Genomic DNA, 25,317 nt, shown 5'->3' with positions numbered 1-25,317 from the left:
GTGCCTTTCTCAATCTCATTTCTCTCATGTGTAAACTATAGATATTTGGAGGCCTAGGCAGGTGGATCATGAGGTCAGGAGATCAAGACCATCCTGGCTAACATGGTGAAACCCCATCTCCACTAAAAATACAAAAAGTTAGCTGGGCGTGGTGATATGCACCTGTAGTCCCAGCTACTCAGGAGGCTGAGGCAAGAGAATTGCTTGAACCCGGGAGGCGGAGGTTGCAGTGAGCCGAGATTGTGCCACTGCACTTCAGTCTGGGAGACAGAGCAAGACTCCATCTCAAAAACAAACAAACGAACGAAAAGACTCTAGTTCCCATAGGTTTAACACAAGAAAAGTTTACATCTGACTCATCTGGGAATGCAGTTAGGATGATTCTTGTTGGGTGATATTTCATGAAGTTATTCAGGGAACCAAGAACTCTATCTTGTGGCCCACCCCTCCTGCAGGATCCAGGGAACCCTCCCCATTCACTTAAAGACACACAGAGGGGCTGTGGTGAAGACACACCCACTCCACTATTCCACCCAAAGTGACTGACTCACATCATTTCCTCTCTCTTTCCATTGGCAAGAATTCGCCATGTGACTTCCACCCCAGATGCAGGGGAGCAGGAGCATTAAACATGCCCTAGTTGGGTATCACTTTCTAGCAACAACCTACACTATGAAGGAGTCTTTGGTGGTCAGCTATCCATCTCTGCTACTGTGTTCAGCTGTTCTTCCACTGTGTTGCGTTGCTATAAAGGAGTACCTGAGACAGGGTAATTTTTAAAGCAAAGAGGTTTCATTGGCTTATCATTCTGCAGGCTGTATAAGAAGCATGGTGCCTGGCATCTGCTCAGCTTCTGATCAGGTCTCAGGACGCCTCAGGCACATCATAGGCCAAAGCAAGAACAAGAGAGAGAGTGGAAGAGAAGTGCCACACTTTAACAATCAGATCTCACGAGAACTCTCTCACTATTGTGAGGACAGCACCAAGCCACGAGGGATCCAACCCCATGGCCCAAACAGCTCTCACCAGAGCTCACCTCCAACAATGGGAATTATAATTCAACACAAGATTTGGGCAGGGACAAATATCCAAACGATATCAACTACACCTTCTTTTTTAGAAAATGTTTTATTTGTAATCCTTAAGAGTATACAATAGCTATGTACATTTATGGGGTATATGTGATATTTTGATACAGGTAAAATCCGAGTAACTGGGGTATCCATCACCTCAAGCATTTATCATTTCTCTGTGTTAGAAACATTCCAGTTCCACTCTTTCAGTTATTTTAAAATATACAGCGCAATCCCAGCTACTGTGAGACTGAGGCAGGAAAATTGCTTGAGGCCAGGGGTTTAAAACCAGCCTGGGCAACATAGAGAGACTTTGTCTCTACATAAAATTAAAAAAATAGCCAGGAGTGGTGACATGTGCCTGTACACCTAGCTAGTTGGGAGGCTGAGGTGGGAGGACTGCTTGAGCCCAGGAGTTTGAGACCAGCCTGGGCGATGTAGCTAGACCCTGTCTCAAATCTATATGTGTATATATATATATATATATGTACACACACACACACACACACACAATTATTGTTAATTTCAAATTAAAGGGTCCTAACTGTAGTCACCCAATTGTGCTACTTAATACTAGGTCTTTTTATTTATTTATTCATTTTTTCTGAATGCATTTTTGTACTCATTAACCATTCTCACTTTATCATCCCCCCTACTTTCTGATTTCAGTTATGAACAGAAGGATTTATAACTAACTTCTCAGAACCTATTCTGTTTGCTTGTAGAGAAACAGAGAAACTTCTGTGGTAGATACTCAAAAATAGGAGCCATGACTCATAGCATTGCGTGTCTATACAATGAATGCATAAATGCAATTTTTAAATAAATATACTACTTTTTTTTTTTTTTTAAAGACAGATTTTTCTATCCTAGATTGTAAATGTGTTAACGTCAAATTTAGGTAATGCACTTGTTTATGTGTGTGTGTGTGTGCGCCCAGTATCTCTTCTTTTGAGAAACTACTCCATACTGCTTCTGTAAATATCTTGGTTTACGTGGTTTAAGAAGGTGAAGGAAGGACTGACACGGGTCACCTCCTTACCTGAGCAGTTACATATGACCTGGTCCTGGCCAATCAAATGGCTTCACCTTACTAGCCACAGTGGGTTTTTCAGGGATGGAAACCTCAGCTGGGCCAATCAGAACTCCTTATGGTGCCTTTTCCAAAGACTCTTACGCTGAGCCCATGACCTCTAAACCCCATGTATACAGAGTTGTCTGTAGGCATCTTACTGCTGCATGGAAACGGCCTAATAATGGAGCCAGAGAGCTGATGGACATTATTTGAATGCCTGAGCAGTCATGAGCAAAGCCCACTACAGGAGCTTTCTAGTTACATGAGTCTGTTCGTTTCTCCACTTACAGTTTGCTTTTTGCTTAGTTTGATTTGAATGACTTCTGATAATAAAAGCTTCATATTAAAGGGCCCTAACTATGACACTGGATTTGGATTTTTCATCTTTTCATCATGGTTACTGTTCTGCTCTAAAACCTTGAATGAGGCCGGCTACAGTGGCTCACACCTGTAATCCCAGCATGCTTGGGAGGCCAAGGCCGATGCAGATGGCTTGAGACCAAAAGTTTAAGAACAGCCTGAGCAACATGGCAAAACCCCATCTCCACACAAAATAAAACACTGGGCCAGGCGCAGTGACTCATGCCCGTAATCCCAGGACTTTGGGAGCCCTCAGCAGGCGGATCACTTAAGGCCAGGAGTTCGAGACCACCCTGGCCAACATGGTGAAACCCTGTCTCTACTACAAATACAAATATCAGCCAGGTGTAGTGACTCGTGCCTGTAGTCCCAGCAACAGGGAGACTGAAGCATGAGAAGCACTTGAACCCAGGATGCTGAGGTGGAGGTTGCAGTGAGCCAAGATCGTGGCAGTGCGCTCTAGCCTGGGCGATAGAGTGAGAATCTGTGTCCAAAAAAAAAAAAAAGCAGGGCATCATGGTGCGCACCAGTAGTACCAGCTACTCACGCAACTAAGGCAGGAGAATCACCTGAGCCCAGGGAGGTGGAGGCTGCAGTCAGCTGTGAGTATGCCACTGCACTCCAGCCTGGCTGACAGGGTGAGACTGTTTCTTAAAAGTAAGTAAATAAATAAATAAAACCTTTAATTAGCTTATTAATTGCCTGCAAAGCCAAATTAAAGCTCCTCTGCTTCACTTTCAGAGCCTTCCACAATAAGGGTTCACTTTTCTTAATCCAAGAACATAAACCTTAGAATGTCCAAACACTTATTTCTTACACTGACATCTGGTTTCAATCCATTTCTGTCTTAACCTGTTTCAACTTATAAAATTCCACATATGTTAGGACAGTTCCCTTGGAAATTATTACTGCTTTGAGGGTAGGGACCATGTGTTTCAGACCATGTGCCTGTAGCCCTAGCCAATCAGGACAGGAGGCTGAGGTGGGAGGATTGCTTGAGCCCAGGAGTTGGAGACCAGCCTGTGCAATATAGCTAGAACCTGTATCCAAAAAAAAAGTATGTGTATATATATATATATATATATATATATACATATACACACACACACAGAATAAATTATTTTTAATTTATTGTTAATTGTAATGGTGTTCAACTACCATCCACTTCTCTTTTTTTTTTTTTTTTTTTTTTTTTTTTTTTTTTTTTTTGAGACGGAGTCTTGCTCTGCCGCCCAGGCTGGAGTGCAGTGGCCGGCTCTCAGCTCACTGCAAGCTCCGCCTCCCGGGTTCACGCCATTCTCCTGTCTCAGCCTCCCGAGTAGCTGGGACTACAGGCGCCCGCCTCGTCGCCCGGCTAGTTTTTTGTATTTTTTAGTAGAAACGGGGTTTCACCGTATTAGCCAGGATGGTCTCGATCTCCTGACCTCGTGATCCGCCCGTCTCGGCCTCCCAAAGTGCTGGATTACAGGCTTGAGCCACCGCGCCCGCTTACCATCCACTTCTCTACCCCTTGTAGCAGGTCAATCTTAGCATGCCATAGAAACCAAAAAACACTCTGGAAATTCTTGTTGAATTACATTCCTACAGTGATATTTCTTTGAGAAGTAGACTTGAATTTTGAAAAGGCTACTTTTTACTTTTTTGTCTGAGAGAGGAAAACTATTTAAGTAGACAATCTGGGGAGTAAATTTACAGCTTGCAAAAGGTGCTGAGTTGACCAAAGCCTTCTTGGAGGCCAGCATTAAGGTCACCTTTTCTTTTATTTCATTTTCAACACGGTGATAGCTCAGGTACCAACTCAGAGAGTGTTTCTTAATAATTGACCAAAGTGGTAATCTCTCTGAGATGTGAAAAAGAAATCAAGTGCTTCACAGGTCAGCCATCCAGAAGCTGTCGAATATCTGTTCTTCCTTATTCCTGGCACACTATGGTGTATGGCATTTGTTAAAAGAATAAATGATATTCCCCTTCCCTTGGGCCTTTTTCCTCCACCTCCAGGCCTCATCAACTCCAGAAATATTAGGAAGACATAAACTTGAGATGTATCAATTCCTCATACTTTTTTTTTTTTCTTTTGTGAGATGGAGTCTCGTTCTGTCACCCAGGCTGGAGTGCAATGGCGTGATCTTGGTTCACTGCAACCCCTGCCTCCCAGGTTCAAGTGATTCTCCTGCCTCAGTCTCCTGAATAACTGGGATTATAGGCGCCTATAACTTTGCCTGGATAATTTTTATGTTTTTAGTAGAGACAGGGTTTCACCATGTTGGCTAGGCTGGTCTCAAACTCCTGGCCTCAGGTGATTTGCCTGCCTCAACCTCCCAAAGTGCTTGGATTACAGAACAGAGCCACCATGCCCAGCCATCTTTACAGCACTTTATTTATTTATTTATTTTTTGAGACGGAGTCTTGCTTTGTCGCCCAGGCTGAAGTGCAGTGGTGCGATCTCCACTCACTGCAAGTTCTGCCTCCCAGGTTCACACCATTCTCCTGCCTCAGCCTCCCGAATAGCTGGCACTACAGGCGCCTGCCACCACGCCCAGCTAATTTTTTGCATTTTTTAGTAGAGACAGGGTTTCACTGTGTTAGCCAGGATGGTCTCAATCTCCTGACTTCCTGATTTGCCCGCCTCGGCCTCCCAAAGTGCTGGGATTACAGGCGTGAGCCACCGTGCCCGGCCCTTTACAGCATTTTTATAGTTTTTATTCACATTCCATCTTTTCATTTGCCCTCCACAATAACTTTGTAGCTAGGAGGAAATAATAATGTCCATTTTGCAGAGAAGGAGAACTGACACTCAGAGAAGCAAGGGTAACTAAAGATCATTTAGCTGGCAGAGGACAAACCGAAGGTGTTAGGCCTCCTAACACAGCCATACGCCTTTTCCCATGGTACCCTACCCACGTGCTCTGGGAAGCGACCAGAAAGCAGCACACGCAGTGTAATGGTCAAGACCATAGACTTAGATTCAAGTAGACATTGGTGAAAGTCCTGGTTTGCTGCTTACTATGTAGCCTTGGACAGATTACATAATCCATTAAAGTCTCAGTTTCCTACTCTGAAAACGAAAATGATGCTACAACTTCTAAGGAAATTGTGAAGATTGATTGGCCCTGAGACTGAGATGTTTTCAGTGCTCACAAATACTAGCTATTAAAGATGAAGTTGTTGAGGGAATGGGGATCTACCCAGGTACAGGGGATAGTTACCACAGGTCTAAAAACCGGACTTGACATCTGCATTTACACTACATAGGTCTTGTCTATGTGATATACTATGAAAGACCCACTGTGGGAAATACTTACTCTTGAACATACCAAGAAGAAAGAGCTGGAGGCCGGGAGCGGTGGCTCACACCTGTAATCCCAGCATTTTGGGAGGCCGAAGCAGGCAGATCACCTGAGGTCAGAAGTTCAAGACCAGGCTGGCCAACGTGGTGAAATACCATCTCTACTAAAAATAGAAAAATTAGCCGGGTGTGATGGTGTACGCCTGTAATCCTAGCTACTAGGGAGGCAGAGACAGGAGAATTGCTTGAACCAGGAAGGCGGAGGTTGCAGTGAGCTGAGATCGTGCCGTGGCACTCCAGCCTGAGCAACAGAGAGAGACTCCACCTCAACAAACAAAACAAAATAAAACAAAAACGAAGAAGAGAGAACTGGCATTCAGCCCTCACCTCCATAGGCGCCCCCCAGAGTTTATCATTGAAATGAACTGAGTCATTGTCTTTGGATAAATACATGAGGTAAGCTGTCTAAGTAAACTCAGACTAAGCTCTCCCAAGGAGGGCAACTGCAGCATTAGAATTCTGGAGTGGAGGGGTTGGATCTCCACCAATCACATGCCACTTGAAATTTCCTATTCTTGAAGAAACTTCTTGCTAAAGTACTTGTTGCACTCTTCCCACGTGACACCACGCTCTCCTTTAACAATTAGGAGACACCTGGAGCTTTTCCTGCTACAGTTTCTGGTAGGATCAAGCCCTGGAAGACACAGACGCTCAACCTGCTGACCACACCCCACACATTCCACTGCTGGCCTCCCAGGAGCCTTGCCAATCTGGAAATGACTTTGGACTTTTCATATTCTTCAAAATCTAATCCTGAGCTAACAAAGCTTCTTCTTTTCTACTGCCTCAGATTTGCCTCAGGTACTTTTTTAAGGCCCCCCCTCTGCCTTGATTGTTTCTGAGGATGATACTTTTTTTTTTTTTTTCAGACAGTCTCACTCTTGTAGCTCAGGCTGGAGTGCAATGGTGCGGTTTCAACTCACTGCAGCCTCCACCTCCCGGGTTCAAGTAGTTCTCCTGCCTCAGCCTCCTAAGTAGCTGGGATTACAGACGCCCACCACCACGCGTAGCTAATTTTTTGTATTTTTAGTAGAGATGGGGTTTGACCATGTTGGCCAGGCTGGTCTCAAACTCCTGACCTCTGGTGATCTGCCCTCCCCGGCCTCTCAAAGTTCTGAGATTAGAGGCATGAGCCAATGTGCCCAGCCGGATGCTACTTTTTTAAGGGGAGACACTGCTCCCTATCCAATGGGATGTGATCTTGTCTTCAGACTAGACTGAAACATGATAAACTAAATCTTCTTATAACAGATTGACACCTATCCTGGGAGGGGAACTTTTTCTTCATGAAGTTTTTCATTAGCTAGTTGGCATGATTACCATTTATCCATGCTCCTTATCTATCTCTCCACACCTGCCCTTCTGAGACACACAAAGACATCCTCCTAGACATACTTCTCCTACCCAGGTGTTGTTGATGTGCTGCAGAGGGAAACCTCTGCCCTCCAGAATGTGATTCCACAGTCTGTGAGTCTGTGGTTTGCATGTCCCACAGGATTATTATGGGGATGAACATTAAAATGAGATCATATACAATAAATCTAAAGCATTATGCAAATGTAAGGTAATATTTTGATTCTAAGCCTCTAGACATTTTCCATCTTTGGAAAATAATAGAAGAATGTCACCACAAGACAAATGTTCTGCTGTTCACTGAGGAAGTTGAACTCTGACACTTCTTGAGCGTTCCACACATCTGTTAACATCCATTTCTCGATGATGTCCATTTATGTAATACCTCTGATCAATAACCTCACTTCTCCCTCGTCTCTCTTTTACTAGCCTCTTTGGTAGATTTAATTAAAGTAATGCACTTTATGGGGATATGAAACCAGGCACTTGATTATGTCACTTCCTGGTGCAGGTTCTCAGCTTCCCTTTTATAAAGCAGAAATTAGGAGGGGGAGGGGGAAGAAAGGGTCCAACTTGTTTCTGCTCAATTCACAGTGGCATGAAGCTGAATAAAGACTGGTCCAGAAAGTGTCTGGAATCCTATAATCCCTATAATTATCTTATTTTTAAAAAATGTTACATTAGCCTCAAAACCAGTCACATTCTTTTGAATGCCATCAAACCATTAATTTTCAGAACAAAACCATGGCTAGTTAGTTCATCAGTAGAAAACATGAATTCCTATGTGGGCAAAAGGATGACTGAGTTTAATGCAGGGATGGGAGAGGCTGGTGGTGGAATAAGTAAGGCACACGTCATGTTTTCTTAATAGTAGTGTGCTAAACCAACAATTCTTCAAAATGTGGGAGCGGCTTGGGGCATGGAAAGAAGATGCCTGAGAGGAATTGTAATAAAATGAATTTATAAGGCACAAAACTGAAATAATAAGAGTCGTAGATTAATTTTACTTTCTTTTTTTTTTTTTTTTAATTTCCAAATTATATTTAGGATCAACAAAAAATATGGAACGCTTCACGAATTTGCGTGTCATCCTTGCGCAGGGGCCATGCTAATCTTCTCTGTATCGTTCCAATTTTAGTATATGTGCTGCCGAAGCGAGCACTAATTTTACTTTCTTAAGAACCTTGTGACTCCTATAAATATTTTCTCTATGCACCCCTGACCACAGCAATTTAAGTATCATGCCCCTCCCCCCTAAAAAAAACCAAACAACAAAAACAAAAATCAAAAACTACCTTTGACTGAGTGGTAAAAGCAGTAGGGTTTGCATTTTGTGATATATAAATCCCTGAACATGTTATTTTGTGCATCGATACCTATATGTTCATTAAAAGTTAGGGCCTAATGCATTTCTTCCATTTATTGAAGAAATAGTGGCCTTTTCAAAGACAATTAAACTGAAAAACAGAGATAAAGCATTCTTATTTCTCAAGGATGGCAAACTTGTTTTGAAGAGTCAGCAGTATCTAGCTTCCAAAAGGAAATGGCATCGACTTGTATGTGTTGTGCCCTCAAGGTTTTCTGTGTGATTTTGAAGGAATCTCTCGATCTCTGTTTCATCTGCAAATGTGCTAATAGCTTTGGAATGAGTACTTGAACAAGCATGGAGTAATCAGTGGCTAAATAAAAGAGGTTCTCATGAATGCTCTATATTACCAGCCAAACTGAACCACTCAATGTTTCTGTAAACATCACACATTTTCCTGACTCCACACTTTTTCTTATGCCATTTTTCTCACTAGGAATGCCACAGTCCTGTCTTGTTCTTATTTTACCTGTTCTCCAAGGACAAGGTCAACTATCTTTTGTGTTTTCAGCTTTTCCGCCTTCTTTACCTGGAAGTACTATTCCTTCTTCCAAACCTGCCAAGACAACTCTTGTTCTCTATCTCTTATAGATTTGTTGAATAACATTTTTAATGTCTTTAATTAAATGACTTATGCGCTTCCTTTAGAGGGCAGGGATTGTGTGTGATTTATCTCAGAACTTGGCATGTGATAAGCACTTAATAAATATTTATCGGGTAGATGGCGTGCCAGTTAGTTTTATGCGTCAACTTGGCTAGGCTCTAGTACATAGTCATTTAATCAAACACTAATCTAGGTGTTCCTGTGAATGTATTTAATAGATGTGGTTAACCTCTACAACCAGTTGACTTTAAGTAAAGGAGATTACCCTAGATGTTGCGGATGAAACTTATCCAATCCGTTGAAATTCCTTAAAAACAAAAACTGAAGTTTGTAGAAGAAATTCTGCAACATCAACTCCTGGGAGCCTGCCCTATAGTTTTCAGACTTGCCTGCCCTGCGGATTTTGAACTCATCTGTCCTCACAACTGCATAAAATAGTTTTAAAAATAAGTCTTTAGGGCTCCAGTAGGACGAAAATGTTTGCTTTGTTCACTGCTGTATCCTCACTGTCAAGAACAGCGCCTGACACATAACAGGGATTCAATAATCATGAAAAATGCCATATTAACTAGGTTATGAGCATTTACTAGGCTATTTACTAGGTTTTTGCTAAATTTGACTATTTATAGTTTTGCAGTATATAGCTATGGACTGCAAACATATAGCTATGGACTGCAACATGTAGCCATTTATTGAGAATTGATGCATAGGCCCTCACATTCTTTGGCTTTTGTGCTGACATGTGTGGAAAAAAATTCCAGTCCTGCCATTCTCTGTGTTCCCATAGGCAAGTCACTTCTGTTCTCTTCACCTTATCTTGTTCAACTGTATTATTAAGATTTTGATGTGATGAGAGAATTGGAAACTCCTTTCCACCCTTCTTTAAGATCTGTGATTTTTATGCATGCCTATATCTTTAATTTCGCATATAATTTTGTCATCAGGCATACTTGAATGTTATTTATTGCCTGAAGATTGTTGTGTCTTTTTATTACTATCACTAATTACTATCTGAAATTTATAAAGTTGCTCTTCTCTAAAATACATAAAGAAAACTGCAGCCCAGATTCCTAGGACCAGATTTCTTCCATGTCTTGGTTGTGAAGAAATACAGACTCCTTAATGCTTTTTTGCCAAAACCACAATTTCTTGTGTCAACTGCTTTATAAGCCTGGTTATAAAGTTCTATACCTATGTTGATCTCACACCTGGGCTTCAGAACATCATCCTTGGCTTCTAATTTTAGGGCCAGAAAACCATTTTATAACTGTTTTGCAACCTCTTGTAAATACATCCTGGGGTACTTTCTTCGGGTACCTTCTGTTCTGCTCACCCTGGGTGGAGAGGGATTTCTGGAGTCTGACAAACCTGCTGGGCCCTGGCCCTAAGAACCCAGAGGCCAGGTAGCCATGCCCTAGGGCCAAGCTGCTGAGTGAATTTCATCAGCAGGCTTTGCTTCATTCCCCACCAGCAGAGAATAAGAGGCCATTAGCCAAGATGTGTCAAGGAGGGGGTCTTAATGCACTTATAGATTCTCTTCTCTTTTGATTTCAGGCTAATTCTTTTACAGCAAAGATCCTTAGAAAAAAATTAGAACATTCAACTATGGAATGTCCAGCTGTGCAAGGATAGACTAGGGGAAATAAGCAAACACATTGTGTTAATAATTTGTAGGGAGCACAAGACTGCTTTATTTGTCTTCTCATGTTAGAGCTGTAGCCTCAGAATGTCACGCCTGGATGACACCTTATTTATTCATTTACACAAGAGGAAGAGGAGATTCAGAGAAAAGGAGAGGATTTTTCTCTAATCATGAAACTAATGGCCAAAGCTGAACCAGAACAGAAATCTTCTGACTTTCGGTTTTTGTCTGAATTTATTTATTTACAATGTATATCTGATATATTCCTATCTATCCCCCTTTTAAAAATTTAAGGCCGGCTGGGCACAGTGCCTCACACCTGTAATCCCAGCACTTCGGGAGGCCGAGGCGGACGGATCACTTGAGGTCAGGAGTTCGAGACCAAACTGGCCAACATGGTGAAACCCCGTCTGTACTAAAAATACAGAAATTAGCTGGGCATGGTGGTGTGCGCCTGTAATCCCAGCTACTCGGGAGGCTGAGGCACAGGAATTGCTTGAACCTGAGAGGCAGAGGTTGCAGTGAGCCGAGATCGCACCACTGCACTCTGGCCTGGGTGACAGAGCGAGACTCTGCCTCAAAAATAATAATAATAATAAGGCAAATCTCAATAAAATGCATGTACTCATATCCCCAGATAGTTTAAATAGACAAGAATAATCACAAATTAAATAGAATAAGGGACCCGTGTTCTCTTTTAGGCTTTCTTCCTTTTTTCCTCTCATTTTTTTCTATTAGACTATATAGAAACTTGGAGAACATAAGCGGTGTGAGGATATTTTTTTCTGCTGCTTAGAAAGTACTAACAGAGTAAGCAGAATTAGAAGTCATGGTCCAGGAAGTATATTTATGGCTGTGTGTGTGATAATACTGTCAGAGCTGAAGGAACATCAGAATTTTCCTCAAATCCTCTCTCTCTCTCTCTCTCTCTCTCTCTCTCTCTCTCTCTCTCTCTCCTCTCTCCAGGTTTTACACTTGGAATTTAAAATGAGCTTTGGACCACAACTGAACACACCAGGTCTCGGATCAGGGGAAACAACTCCTGCTATTCTCATATTGCACTGAGCATGGTCGGAAGAGAAAAAAAGAGAAAGCCAAGTTTTTCAATAAATTTCTTACAGTGTAGGGTTTAGAGAGGTTTTGTTTTTGTTTTTGTTTTTCTGAGATAGAGTCTCCCTCTGTGGCCCAGGGTGGAGTGCAGTGGCACAATCTCGGCTCACTCCAATCTTGGCCTCCCAGGTTCACGCCATTCTGGTGCTTCAGCCTCCAGAGTAGCTGGGACTACAGGCGCCCGCCACCACGCTCGGCTAAGTTTTGTATTTTTAGTCGAGACAGGGTTTCACCGTGTTAGCCAGGATGGTCTCGATCTCCTGACTTTGTGATCCGCTGGCCTCGGCCTCCCAAGATGCTGGGATTACAGGCGTGAGCCACCGTGCCCAGCCTTTTTTTTTTTTTGACAAGATCTAGAAAACAAAACAGGCATTATAGCAATTCCTTTGTCAATGGTATAGACTTGCTCAGAGAACTGCCTTCTATCATTAAACAATGAGCATGTAAATTAATATGTTAAAGGAAGACCCTTTCTTTTTACTGAGAACTTCTCCAAATATAAATTTGAGTTGCACGGTATGTATACGATGTCTGTGGCAATTTTCTGTACCACAGAACTTCTTTGTATCAGGTGGAATGAAATACCCTGCTAGAATTGCACAGTAAGAAAGCCAGAAACGGCCGGGCACGGTGCCTCACACCTGTAATCCCAGCACTTTGGGAGGCCGAGACGGACGGATCACGAGGTCAGGAGATTGAGACCATCCTGGCTAACACAGTGAAACCCCGTCTCTACTAAAAATAACAAAAAACTAGCCAGGCGTGGTGGCCGCGCCTGTAGTCCCAGCTATTCGGGAGGCTGAGGCAGGAGAATGGCCTGAACCCAGGAGGCGGAGCTTGCAGTGAGCTGCGATCGTGCCACTGCACTCCAGCCTGGGCAACGGAGCGAGACTCTGTCTCAAAAAACAAACAAACAAACACAACAACAAAAAGTCAGAAACAAGGAAATAAGTATTTTTAAGCCTAGAAAAATAAAAGACACAATCCTTGATCTTCGTTGGGCCTTACACGAGAATAGATCTCAAATGCCTTGTATTTAGTGCAGAACATAACTCTGTCATGGAGTGTATCCTTGTAGGAAGCTAGTTGTCAGTTTTCCTGTTAACTGAAAATGGATCACAGAGTCAGAGCTTCTTAGAGCTGAAAGACATTTCAGAGGTCGTAGTCAAAGCTCTTTACTAACTTAGGAACCTCCTCTAGCATAATCCTGATGGACGGGTAACACAGCCCTGAACACCTTCTGTGGTGGGGAGTTTACTAACTCATAAAGCAGCCTATTCTGTGAAGAGTGGTTCTCATGGTGAGAAAATGCCTCCACATCCTCAGCCAAAGTTTCTATGTCTGTAGCTGCCACCAGTCCCTCCCGGTTCCACCCTCTGGAGCCACATAGGAAAAAAAAACTAAATTAATTTCTTTTTAATTAACTAATTGACCACAGCAAAGCAAGCCAAACAGCTCCACTTTTCCCATGACAAAGGATTATGGTCTATCCTTGGCACTTTGTCTAGTACCCAGGGTATATGTAAAGTAGGATATGGATTGGTGTGGAGACCCCAGAACAGGGTCTTTTGGCAAGTTGAAGGGCCAGAACAAAACGTAACAGTATCAAGGGATTGGTTGGTTATGAGGGACCCACCTTTTCACCAGAACAGCTGATGGGGTTAAGGCTGTTGTAATACGCAAAGAGGATTTTTAGAGTTATTTAAAATTACCTGCAATTATTACTATGCCCTTTCTTACCTGATGTGTAGAGTTTAAGTCAAATGGGTTTTCCCAAAAGAGAGAAGGATTGAAAATATGAACTTAATTTTTAAAGTTATTTTGTCATAAATTTTATTTAGCAAAAGGCTTTGTTTACAATAAAGAAACTTGAATCAAAATTTGGAATCAGATTGTGTATGTGAAATGCTGATAAACTGTACCCATTCTCTAAAATGTGAGAGATTGGCCGGGCGCGGTGGCTCAAGCCTGTAATCCTAGCACTTTGGGAGGCCGAGACGGGCGGATCACGAGGTCAGGAGATCGAGACCATCCTGACTAACACGGTGAAACCCCATCTCTACTAAAAAATACAAAAAACTAGCTGGGCGAGGTGGCGGCGCCTGTAGTCCCAGCTACTCGGGAGGCTGAGGCAGGAGAATGGCGTGAACCCGGGAGGCGGAGCTTGCAGTGAGCTGAGATCCGGCCACAGCACTCCAGCCTGGGTGACAGCGCGAGACTCCGTCTCAAAAAAAAAAAAAAAAAAAAAAAAAAATGTGAGAGATTATCGGTGTTTTTCGGTATACTCAATGGTTGCTAACAACAGACTCTGAAGTTTCATGGAAAGAACTTGGATCATAAATCAAAAGACTCAAATCTGAGGTCTGAGCCTGCCACCTTGTTCATGCATTTACTTTTTAATCAAACATTTATTGAATATCTACTACGTTCTACACATCCAGTAAGAGGTACTGGTGATACATCTGTGATCAAGACAGGCAATGTTGCATACCTTTTTGTGAGGGAAACAGATAAGTTATCAGGCAGATACAAGGAAGTGTGAGAATGAACAGTGACATAAGTCCAAAGGGAAGGAGAGTCTACAAAGGAGTTTACCTGACCCAGACCTGGGTGTGTGGGGGTGGAGGAGATCCAGAAAAAAGCTGTTTTCAAGGAAATGACATCTAAATAGAGAGCTGAAGGATGACAATTAGCCGCAAACTTCACTATCTCTTTGAGCTTTAGTTTCTTATTTCCAAAATGCAAACAATAATAATCGTCCTCACTAACCTGCTTCAGTAGGAGGTTGTGAGGAACTGATAAATGAATTTTGTGATGAGTGCTTTGTTGAACTGTAAAGTGCTCTATTATCATAAGGAATCGTTAATAATTGCTATCAGATATTGTTATTTCCATCCCTAGAGTTCATTTCCTTCTTTTCACATGCACAGATGTTGCTTCCCTGAGTATAGCAGGAGCAGAGAATAAAATGAGAGACTGGATGGAGAGATTGATATTGCTGTACTTTTCTCCATAGCTAGATCACTCATGCCCCCAAGGTTATTAGGGTACAGGGTTGGGGAAGAGAGAGAGCAGAGAATAAAATGAGAGACTGGGTGGAGAGATTGATATTCCTGTACTTTTCTCCATAGCTAGATCACTCACGCCCCCAAGGTTATCAGGATACAGGGTTGAGGGAGAAGCTGGGACTAGGCCCTCTGAACCACGTGAACACATCAGAGCAGGTGGGCTTCATGTGGGCCTCACTTTATTGGGACTGAATAGTCTGAACAGAGAGGTTTATTTATACTATTCTGGGGACCTCACTAATATTTCATCAGCCTAAGGCCGGGCATGGTGGCTCATGCCTGTAATCCCAGCACTTTGGGAGGCCGAGGTGGGCAGATCACGAGGTCAGGAATTCAAGACCAGTCTGGCCAACATGATGAATCCCTGTCTCTACTAAAAATACCAAAAGTAGCCAGGTGTGGTGGCATGTGCCTGTAATCCCAGCTATTCCAGAGGCTGAGGCAGGAGAATTGCTTGAATCAGGACCCAGAAAGCAGAGGTTGCAGTGAGCCCAGATAGTGTCACTGTACTCCAGCCTGGGCGACAGAACGTGACTCCGTCTCAAAAAAAAAAAAAAAAAAAAATTCAACGGCATAATCTCATCAGAAGTAAAACTGCCCAATTTGCCCCAAGCAGGGACATGCGCACCTTTGTTTATGACTACAAAAGAGATTTAACTCTGGTCTTCATTGTCTACCTACTGCCAGGGAAAATCAGTAGCCAAGTAATTCCAAATGTCAGCAATTTCTGGTTTACTGAGATTTAACTTCCAAGTGCAATGAGTGCATTTTGCCCAAGGGCCACTCTCTTTTTTTATTTTTATTTTTTAATTATAATTTTGATGAAATTTCATGGCATTTTTCATGTTCTTTCTGGCAGTCTGGAAACACAATAACAAATATTTAGTAAATTTAAAGTTAGTATGAAAAATAGAAACAGAATTGTCTCTACTATTTAGTCAAGTCTCCTTTCTCTTTCTGTGCCCTCATTCTCCCATCTGCTAAATAAGGGTGGTAGATGGAATTTATCATCTAAGTTCCTTCTACTGTCAACATTCCACACGTCTGTGATGTTTGCTTCTCTTTTTCCTGCCTGCATTTCAAATCATAAAAAAACCAGGGCACTTCCATTTGTTAGACTTTTATTGAAAACCCAGCTGCCCAAGAAGGCCAGATCTTGTAGCCTAGGCTGCTATTTAAATCTCCGTCAGACCAGAGAATCTTTGTTTAAAATTATATTTTGTTAATCCGTCATGTGGATGTGGAGCTTGCTATTTTTAATGCAGGCTCTGCACAGCCCGGTTATTCATGGCTGAGAGTTTGCCACAGAACTTCAGAGCTGTATTTAACAACAAACAGCTCCAGAGAAGCAAGATGAAGACTTCTTTCACATGCTAATAAAATTCGGGAGTTGGGAGTAGAAGGGCAAGTTCTACCTCTAAGTGTGACTGCAGCTTGGAATTGCAGGCTGTTACTCGGTTCTGTTTGATGCTGCAAGAGCCAGCAAAGGAAAAGCCTACCTTGGTGCTTGTTTAGATGGTAGACTCCACTGACCTTTGTCCATCTGTCAAAATTCTAGAGATATGCATTTTTATTACAAGGCTCAGATACTCTTTAATATCTTCTAATAATTATTTTCTCTCTCTTTCCACTTTCCCCTCTATCTCCCTTCCTTCTCTTAGGTCATATAACATACACAGGGGGAAAAAGTCATAAAAATTGGGGCTTTTAATTAAATACATGCAGAAATATTTTCATTTATGATAACACTTAGCTAAATACTGGGAAACCATAGATAGCTTACATTGAGATATGTAAATTGTAGCAAAAATGACCTAAATTCTGACTTCTTGGACTTTGAGGGATGGTATTAGTTCATTCACTCTTTTTTATTATTATTACTTTCTGAGATGGAGTCTCCCTCTGTTGCCCAGGCTGGAGTGCAGTGGTGCAACCTTGGCTTACCATAACCTCTGCCTCTCGGGTTCAAGCGATTCTCCTGCCTCAGCCTCCTGAGTAGCTGGGACTACAGGTGCGTGCCACCATGCCTAGCTAATTTTTGTATTTTTAGTAGAGACGGGGTTTCACTATGTTGGCCAGGCTGATCTTGAAATCTTGACCTCATGATCTACCCGACTTGGCCTCCTAAAGTTCTGAAATTATGGGTGTGAGCCACCGTGCCTGGCCTCATTCGTTCTTTTATATATTCATTTGAACATATTAACTAAGGTCATAAGATGGGTCAATAACTAAATTAAATGCAGTGTTTACACAGGTAAAGACACAGAGTACTTGCCCTTGAAAAGCTCAGAGGTTAAAGTATCCCAATAGATCAGTTCAGGAAATTATGGTTTTTGATCTTTTTTCTCTGTTCTTCTAATTCAACAAGGGATATAGACACAATCTTATCAGTGATCTATGAGAGCCTAGGAAGGTGTTAGTTTACCATCCAACCACGTTATCTGGATATGCAGGCTCACTGAGGGTCCATGATTCATAGAATTCTGATCTGGTTGATGGAAAGGAGAACAGACAATGAGGAACATCAGAGAGACCACTCACTCATTCAAATCCCCAAGGCCCAGCACTACGGCACAACGGGAATACTTTCTGCTAACAACCTGTTGTTTCTTTATGGATATAAATATCACAAGAAAAGGTAAAAACAGGCCGGGCATGGTGGCTCACGCCTGTAATCTCAGCGCTTTGGGAGAACGAGGCGGGCGGATCACGAGGTCAGGAGATCGAGACCATCCTGGCTAACAAGGTGAACCCCCGTCTCTACTAAAAATACAGAAAAAAATTAGCCGGGCGAGGTGGTGGCGCCTATAGTCCCAGCTACTCGGGAGGTTGAGCCAGGAGAATGGCGTGAACCGGGAGGCGGGCACTTGCAGTGAGCCGAGATCGCGCCACTGCCCTCCCGCCTGGGCCACAGAGCGAGACTCCGTCTCAAAAAAAAAAAAAAAAAAGAAAAAAGGTAAAAATAAGGGAAGAGTAATGATGCCTCATTCATATGCTTGGAAATTAACCAATAAAAAGTGTTCTGATTTTGTTGTCTGAAGTATTTCTAGCTGTACGTGGTTTGGAGGTAACTAGAACCATTCTGCGCTATGGAAGGACGGCCTCAGCCAGCTGTGGCACAGGTGCCTGCTGTTGATCACTAGCAAAGCACTGACAGGTGGGAGTGGATCAATTTGTGCTGGAGTTCCAAACACTTGTGTGGCTTCTGCTACTGCCCAGGTAATGTTAACATCCTCTCAGGATGAAAAGTCAGGGCAGTATGGCAGAGCTGCAAAAGCCAGAGCCTCTTTTTTTTTTTTTTTTTAAGACAGAGTCTCACTCTGTCACCTAGGCTGGAGTGCAGTGGCACGATCTTGGCTCACTGCAACTTCTGACTCCCGGGTTCAAGCAATTCTCCTGCCTCAGCCTCCTGAGTAGCTGGTACTACAGGCACATGCTGCCACACCTGGCTAATTTTTTGTATTTTAGTAGAGATGGGATTTAATCGTGTTGCCCAGGCTGGTCTTGAACTCCTTGAGCTCAGGCAATCCACCTGCCTCGGCCTCCCAAAGTGTTAGGATTACAGGCGTGAGCCACCATGCCTGGCGTAAAAACCAGAGCTTTTAAGTGACTTCCTCATCAGTCCACTGGCATTTATCTAGGCATGGATCCTCTTTCATACTGAGGGTGAGGAAGTGTGCTTCAAAGAGAAGGAAACCAAAAGTAAGAGACTAACTCATTTTGCCAAAGTTCTTCACTCACTACTTGATTCAATAAACATAGAGGACCCTTCTGTAGGACCATATGCTGCAGGATATACAAAGATGAATAAGATGTAGTCCTCTTCCCCAATAATCTTTTAGTTTAAAACTTAAATCAACAACGATGAAGTGGTCAGGTGTGGTGGCTCATGCCTGTAATCCCTTTGAGACCTAGATGCGAGGACTGTTTGAGCACAGGAGGCTGAGGATGCTGTGAGCCACGACTGTGCCGCTGCAGTCTGGCCTGGGCTACAGAGCAAGACCCTGTCTCAAACACACACACACACACACACACACACACACACGCACACACAAATCCAAAACAAAAAACAATGATGAAGCAAGGTCAAAATCATTAGCATCATATGAAAGCTTCTGGCCTGGGCTGCAGAGCAAGACCCTATCTCAAACACACACACACACACACACACACACACAACCCAAAACAAAAAACAACGATGAAGCAAGGTCAAAATTCATTAGCATCATATGAAAGCTTCTAAGAGTAGGGTCTGAGGAAGGAAAAGTTGCCACCAGCTTGAGGGGAGGGTCTTGGGAAAGCTTTAAGAAAAAGGCAGATGAGGAATTGGTTTTGGTGTAAAGGGAGTAAAGAAGAGAGGAATTCCAGGGGGATGTCAGTGGTCAGATCTGTGTTTTCTAAAGATCACTATAGCAACAAGTTGTTACTAGACTGAGGAAAAGTGAAAGAATTAATAATAGTAGAAGCTGATAATAGCTAAGTACTTATTATGTCAGTCCTTGTACTAAGTGCCTGTCTTCCCTCATGTAATCCTTAAAACAACCTATGAGACAGGAATTATTATTCCCGTTTTATAGAGGAAGGCATGGAAGAGCGTGTACTTCCTTCCATGTCCAACAAAACAATTTGTATTCTTGGCCATCAGAACTCGGGTAAGAAAGTGAGAAAGACCTGATTTAAATCAGGGAATGTGGGATAGAGAAGAGAGGTTTTGGAGAATCGGGGAGGAAGATAAGATAACCTATGTTTCTCAGAGCCATGGGCCTCCTAAGTGAGTGACACACCCCATAAACACTAAAAACACCTCTGTGACTCTATTCTGCCTAAAGGACTATGACTTAGATTGAACCTGCCTTGTCATGTAAGCCTAACTCCATGGTAGGAGTCACGTCTTTTGGCTATCACTGTCACATTCTGTCACTCCATCTGGCAAATAGTGCGTACTCAAATTTTATCCGTTGAATGAGAAAATTTTCATCTTGTCATTCAACATTCCTTGGAACCCGGGGCAATTCATTGTTTCCCCTCTCCCACACCCACACTTCAGTTTCCCTGTCTTTATAGCAGAGTAGGTTGAATCTCATTAACTCATTATATGTTAAGATAAACTGTTATTCAGGTCATTCATCACCTTGGGCAAAGGTGGGGATATTCTAGGGGTTAGTGGGAGTGCCAATACTGGGTTAGATGTGGACTCTCTTTTTTGATACGCTCCATCCTATCATCTTGGCAATCCAAGAGGAAAAGGGTAGAAGACAGGTTTCATATTCCTTAAGGCAGTTTCCTTTACTATTTAAAGGTATTGGAGTTCTTGGGATAGAGAGGTAAACGCGCACAGAGATGTCCTCCCCCAGGACACCGCCCTTAAAATCAAACGGAGGAAGACTTTCTTCTCCTTGAATGCGCTTGACGAACCCTGCCCAGAAAGGGGATGGGGGGACGGCCGTGGAGGTGGAGAAAGAATGCATCCACACCTCGCGCGTCTTCCCAAGTACGGATTGGCAAGTGGCATATGCGCGCAGACCTCTGTCATTTATTTATTTTCCTTTACACTGGGTGCGCTGTCCCTTTAAATGGAGACGCTGGTGCTGGCTCCGTAACACCGGAGCCGGCAGCTTGTTGATTTCAGAGCTGGTGAATTTCACATTGTTTCCACTTCACTTTCCTCGCTCGGGGGGAGGCTCCGGTTGGCTCTACGACCGCTGTTGCTGCTGCCAGCGAGGGCCAGGGCAGGGACGCGCAGCATTGGGGCGGGCGTGGGGCCGGGAAAAGGGTGTCGGGGCCACACACGCACCCTCGCTGCAGTCCAGCTCCTCCCGAAGCTCGCACGCCCAGAGCGCACGGAGCTGGGGACTGCCCGCCCAGACGCCCGCCCGTCAACCCGCCCACGGGCCGGGGCCGAAGCCTGGGAGCCTGCGAGGGGAGGAGGCCCAGGGGGGCGGGGTGGGGGGCGGGGGTGGGTGCTGCGCTGCCGCGGAGCTGCTACTCGGCGCGTTTTGCATGAAGATGGCGGCTCCCACCGCCAGCAAGGCAGCCTCCCTGGGCTGTAACAACAAGCCTGCGTTCCCAGAGCTGGATTTCAGGTCGGGAGCTCGGGTGGAGGAATTGAACAAACTCATCCAAGAATTTACGAAGCACGACCAGCGGGAATACGACGACCAGAGAGCGCTGGAGATTCACACAGCCAAGGATTTCATCTTTTCCATGCTGGGTAAGGAGGAAAAAGGGGGAGGTGTGTGTGTGTGGTGGGAAGCGGAGTAGAAAACCTATTCCCCCTTCTCGACCTCTTCCCTTCTTGGTTTCCTTCTCGAGCCGGTGCCTGGGGTATAAGCCATCTCCGTTCCGCCTCTCTCTTCTTTCTCCGCGGAAAGCCGAGCTGCCTACCCTCCCCTCCTTACTATACTTTACGCCGTGTCTCCCTTTTCCCCTGTTCGCTTGCTCTTTTGTTAATTTCTCCGCCACCGGGGGCTGGCAGGCAGGTGAGGCGTTCGCGGTGAAGCTTTGCACTGTTGGGGGAAGCCCCTGGAAGCGAGTGCGGTCCAGGTGAGCCCCTGAGGTGCCTTCACTTGAGGGATTTGGCTGCCGGAGGCAGGGACCTGCGCCTTCCCGACGCCGGCTCTTGGGTGCTCTCCCGAGCTAGGGAGCGGAGACGGCTCAGGGCTCTGGCTTGGCGCCCGAGCGACAAGTTGCTTCTCTCGTCTCGCGGCGCGGCGCTGTCATGCCGAGCCCCCGGTGGCCAAACTTGTTGGGTGTTCCCGAGTAACCCGCTGAAGTAGTCTGGGCGTCTGGAGTTCCTGCAACTTTGATTTGCAAATTGACTTCCCTTTGAAGCGTTCGGCAGCATTTCCGGTGCTTCTCCAGGGCTCTCGCTGAGCTCGGAATTCCTAATTCCCAGCTCTTCTGTGACCCGGCGCCTAGCTCTGGCCGCAGAGGAGCGCCGGTTCCCTGCTCTTTGTGTGTTGTCTTAGCGCTGACCGACGGAGGTGCCCAGAATTTCCAACCCCGGAGATGTCGGGGGCTAGAAAATGTGCCCCCCACGCCCACCTCCAGCCCCTCACCTACAGCTCCTGAAACGTGATTGAATGCTGTGTAAAGGAACATAATTGAGCCAGGCCGGGGAGACCGAGCCCACCCTCCCCAGGTGTCCTGCCGTTGGGATTATTGCTACTGAGGTGTAGTGGGAGTTTGCCAGGCGCCTGGGTTGTAGCTTGCGGCTCCGCCAGTGGATCCGTGGCTGTCATGCGGTGCGTGGCCCGCAGTCAACATTCCGCAGAACTGGTACTCCAGGGTAGTGCTGCTCTAACGCTCGTCACTGTGTGTTCTCTACAAATAGATCAGCCAATTTTCCGGGTGTTGAAAAATTTGATTGGAAAAGGTCTTTTGGCCACAGAGGAAAACAGGGCTTTTCTATTTCTCCCGCAGTCTACTTGGGTTTCATTTGGCTGTTGCTGCTTCTATCCTGGGATACCTTCTTCCTTCTAGGTTTTCTTCTTCCTCACTGCCCAAGGAGGGGGTAATACAGAGTGAACGTGTCTGTGTCCGCTGGTAGTTGTTCATGCGTTGGGAAGTTGGATGAAACATGTTAAAACTCTTGGATGGTTTTTACCTTTTGCGCCGCACTCTCCAAGTGTATCCTACGTTGCGTATGGGGTTGAAAAACTCTTTTTATTGACAGATTCGACCGTTCAACTATTTAGATGAATAGATGAATTAAATATATATGTATATATATTTAAATTCATAACCTGGTAGGAGTGAGCTTCCAGAGGGAAGCCTAAAATGCTTACAAAGCCAAAAGCCAACATAGTGATTGTCAGGAAGGTGGGGACACACACAGAAGGCTGAGGGCAGGTATTTAAGTTGTTTAGCTAATCATAGCTTTTCTCTGTGGCGCAAATAATGGAAGTCTGCCATTGTGTTAATACAGCCTCAGACGTCACTTGCGTAGGTCATTTACTAGAAGAAGGTACTGGGTCACCACCAGTTAGGGTAGTCATAGGTCAGGAAATGGGATAATGTAGGGAGGGTAAGTTTAAGTGCCTGGCTCATTAGGAACTTCTGTGCTTAACTCCATAGCTGATACACTGAGTCAGCAAAGCTTTTCTCCAAATATGAAGTACATTATTCTAGGGTGCTTAATTTCTGCATGTGTTTAATGCCGTGGGTGGCATTGTGTTGACAGGCAAACTAGATTTGCTTCTATTCCTTTTTACCCAGTTGACCTTGCAAGCAGTCTTTCTTGTCCCCTGGGAATTGAGCATTTTCACCTACAGGAGAGAAAAGCCAGGAGAATGTCATTTAAGCCTTTTGCCCCTCTGGACACTAGAAGGCAGATGGCGAAATGAGCTTGCCTGTGTGTGGTGCTGCATTCATTTGTGAGTTCCTTGCTTTCCTTTAATGAGTTGCTGGCTGCTCTAGACAAGTGGAGGTTTGGCGACAGCAAGGGTTCCTATGTGGATTTACTTTTTCTAAAGCAGATTTTGGCGTAGCTTAAAGAACAAAATCATTTTTTTGTACACTTTGTTTCACTTGCCACAGCCTTGGTTCTTTAATGAATATGCAAATGAAGTCTCTTAATGACCCCTAGCTTGTTAAGGTGTCACTTGGGTGGCACCAGGCCCTCATTTCAGGCAAGTCCTCTTGGCTTTGTTCTGTATCCGAGCTGCACCTGAGGATTGTTAGCAGCTTGCAAATATTATCCCCTCACGCAGAATGAAGTGGCCAACCATGAATTGGGTGCAAGCCTCTTTAGTGGAGCTGAGAAAAATACTGCCTCATGTTTCAGGCAGTTGGCGGGGGTGAGGCATGTTACTCTCTTTTTCTGTAAGATTGTTAGGCAAGTCGGAAGCCCCTCCAGCTTCACAGATTCTTTTCATTTTGTCTCGTTTGGAGGAATTTTACACTGAAGAGCAAGGAGGTGGTAGACAGCTGTCGTAATCAATGACCTGTCAACACCAAGACACTCCACTGTCTTATCAAAGCAGGGTTCTGCACAAGCTGTGGGGTTGATCTGAGCCTGCTGGTGGTCACTCTGGTCTCTGGGATCTGTCCTGATGCTCTCTGTTTGTAGAGATTCTGATTTTTTCTTGGAGGCAGGTGTTAGCTGCCATTGTCTAGATTCACTTCTGATTCCTCTATACCTTGGTCTTTTAGGAGAATGATTGGTGTTATTAGCTTGTTAATATTTGAGAGCCCAGACTGTGCGAGAGGCTGGCAGTGCATAATAAACACCATTTATCAAAATTCAGGGAAATTGCCAGAGTTCATTAATGTTTTAATAATATTTGGTATTTGCATAATGTCTCTGCCAGCTCTTTTGTTATCTTCATTCCCTGGTGAGGCTGGGTGGAGACTGGTTTGTGTCCCCATTGAACAGATGCAGAACAGGGGGTATGCAGATGCTGGAGAAGGCAGGAAAGAGACAAGCCGTCACCTAACCTACACACCAAATGGTTGGTACCATGGCATGATTTTAACGGTAGTTAATCATTTACTAATTGTCTTCTCAGGGCCAGGACCCTCACAAAGACTTTTCAGGAGGTGTTGCTTTCCCATTACATAGATGAAGATATTGAAATCTAGTGGGGTTAAGAAACTGGATAGCCAGGGTCACGTAGCTAGTAAATGGTAGAGATGCTACTAAAACTCAGATCAGCTTTACTCTAAGACGTGTTCCTCTTCTCTTACTTGAGACTATTAATAATAGATGCATGAAATCCAGAGGAGAGGCTTTGTTTAAAAAAAATCACTTCTTCTTTCAGGCTTTTGTTTCTGATTTTAGCTATAAGTTTTAGCATAATGTAAGTAGATTTCTGGAACAGTCTGAGTTCAAGTATTCTATAATAAGATCTCCTATTTGAATTTTTGATTGAGAAAATCATAGTAATTATAATAAAATGTTAAAATCTATAGTTCCATTCCCAATCTGCCTCTTGTTGGCTGTGTGGTTTTAGTATTCTCTCTCTCTTTTGTGAGGATCTTGCTCCGTTTCCCAGCCTGGAGAGCAATAGTATGATCATGGCTCACTGCAGCCTCAAATTCCTAGGCATAAGCGATCTTCCTGCCTCAACCTCCCTAGTGGCTAGGACTAGAGGTGTGTACCACCATGCCCAGCTAATTTTATATTTTTTTAAATTTTTGTTTAGATGGAGTCTCACTATGTTGCTCAGGCTGGTCTCAAAATCCTGCCCTCAAGTGATCCTCCCGGCTTGGCCTCCCAAAGTGCTGGGATTACAGGCATGAGCCACCACGCCTGGCCAGTTTTTTCATTTATTAAACATGGATAACAGTAATGCATTGTTTTTCAGAACTGTTATGTCA

At 44.1% G+C, this 25,317-nt stretch overlaps 1 protein-coding gene and 1 non-coding gene across 2 annotated transcripts in view; one reads left to right on the top strand and one right to left on the bottom strand.

Moving 5' to 3' along the window:
• Positions 1-8,262: 8,262 nt before the first annotated feature.
• On the bottom strand, positions 8,263-8,369 carry LOC117084562. Its single transcript, XR_004437496.1, has one exon. It is a non-coding gene; the product is annotated as a U6 spliceosomal RNA (small nuclear RNA).
• Positions 8,370-20,572: 12,203 nt separating this feature from the next.
• MB21D2 (Mab-21 domain containing 2) overlaps positions 20,573-25,317 on the top strand; it is a 128,701-nt gene continuing 123,956 nt past the window's right edge. Inside the window, exon 1 of the mRNA XM_033213057.1 lies at positions 20,573-21,208. Within this exon, the coding sequence (XP_033068948.1) occupies positions 20,998-21,208 (211 nt within the window). The 5' untranslated portion in view covers positions 20,573-20,997. The remainder of the gene's footprint in view (positions 21,209-25,317) is intronic.

This window comes from Trachypithecus francoisi, unplaced genomic scaffold (assembly GCF_009764315.1).
Source record: "Trachypithecus francoisi isolate TF-2019V2 unplaced genomic scaffold, Tfra_2.0 Lachesis_group0, whole genome shotgun sequence".
Lineage (NCBI taxonomy): Eukaryota > Metazoa > Chordata > Mammalia > Primates > Cercopithecidae > Trachypithecus > Trachypithecus francoisi.
Note: the sequence above shows the minus strand (reverse complement) of the source record. Positions and strands in the feature narration are given on the sequence as shown.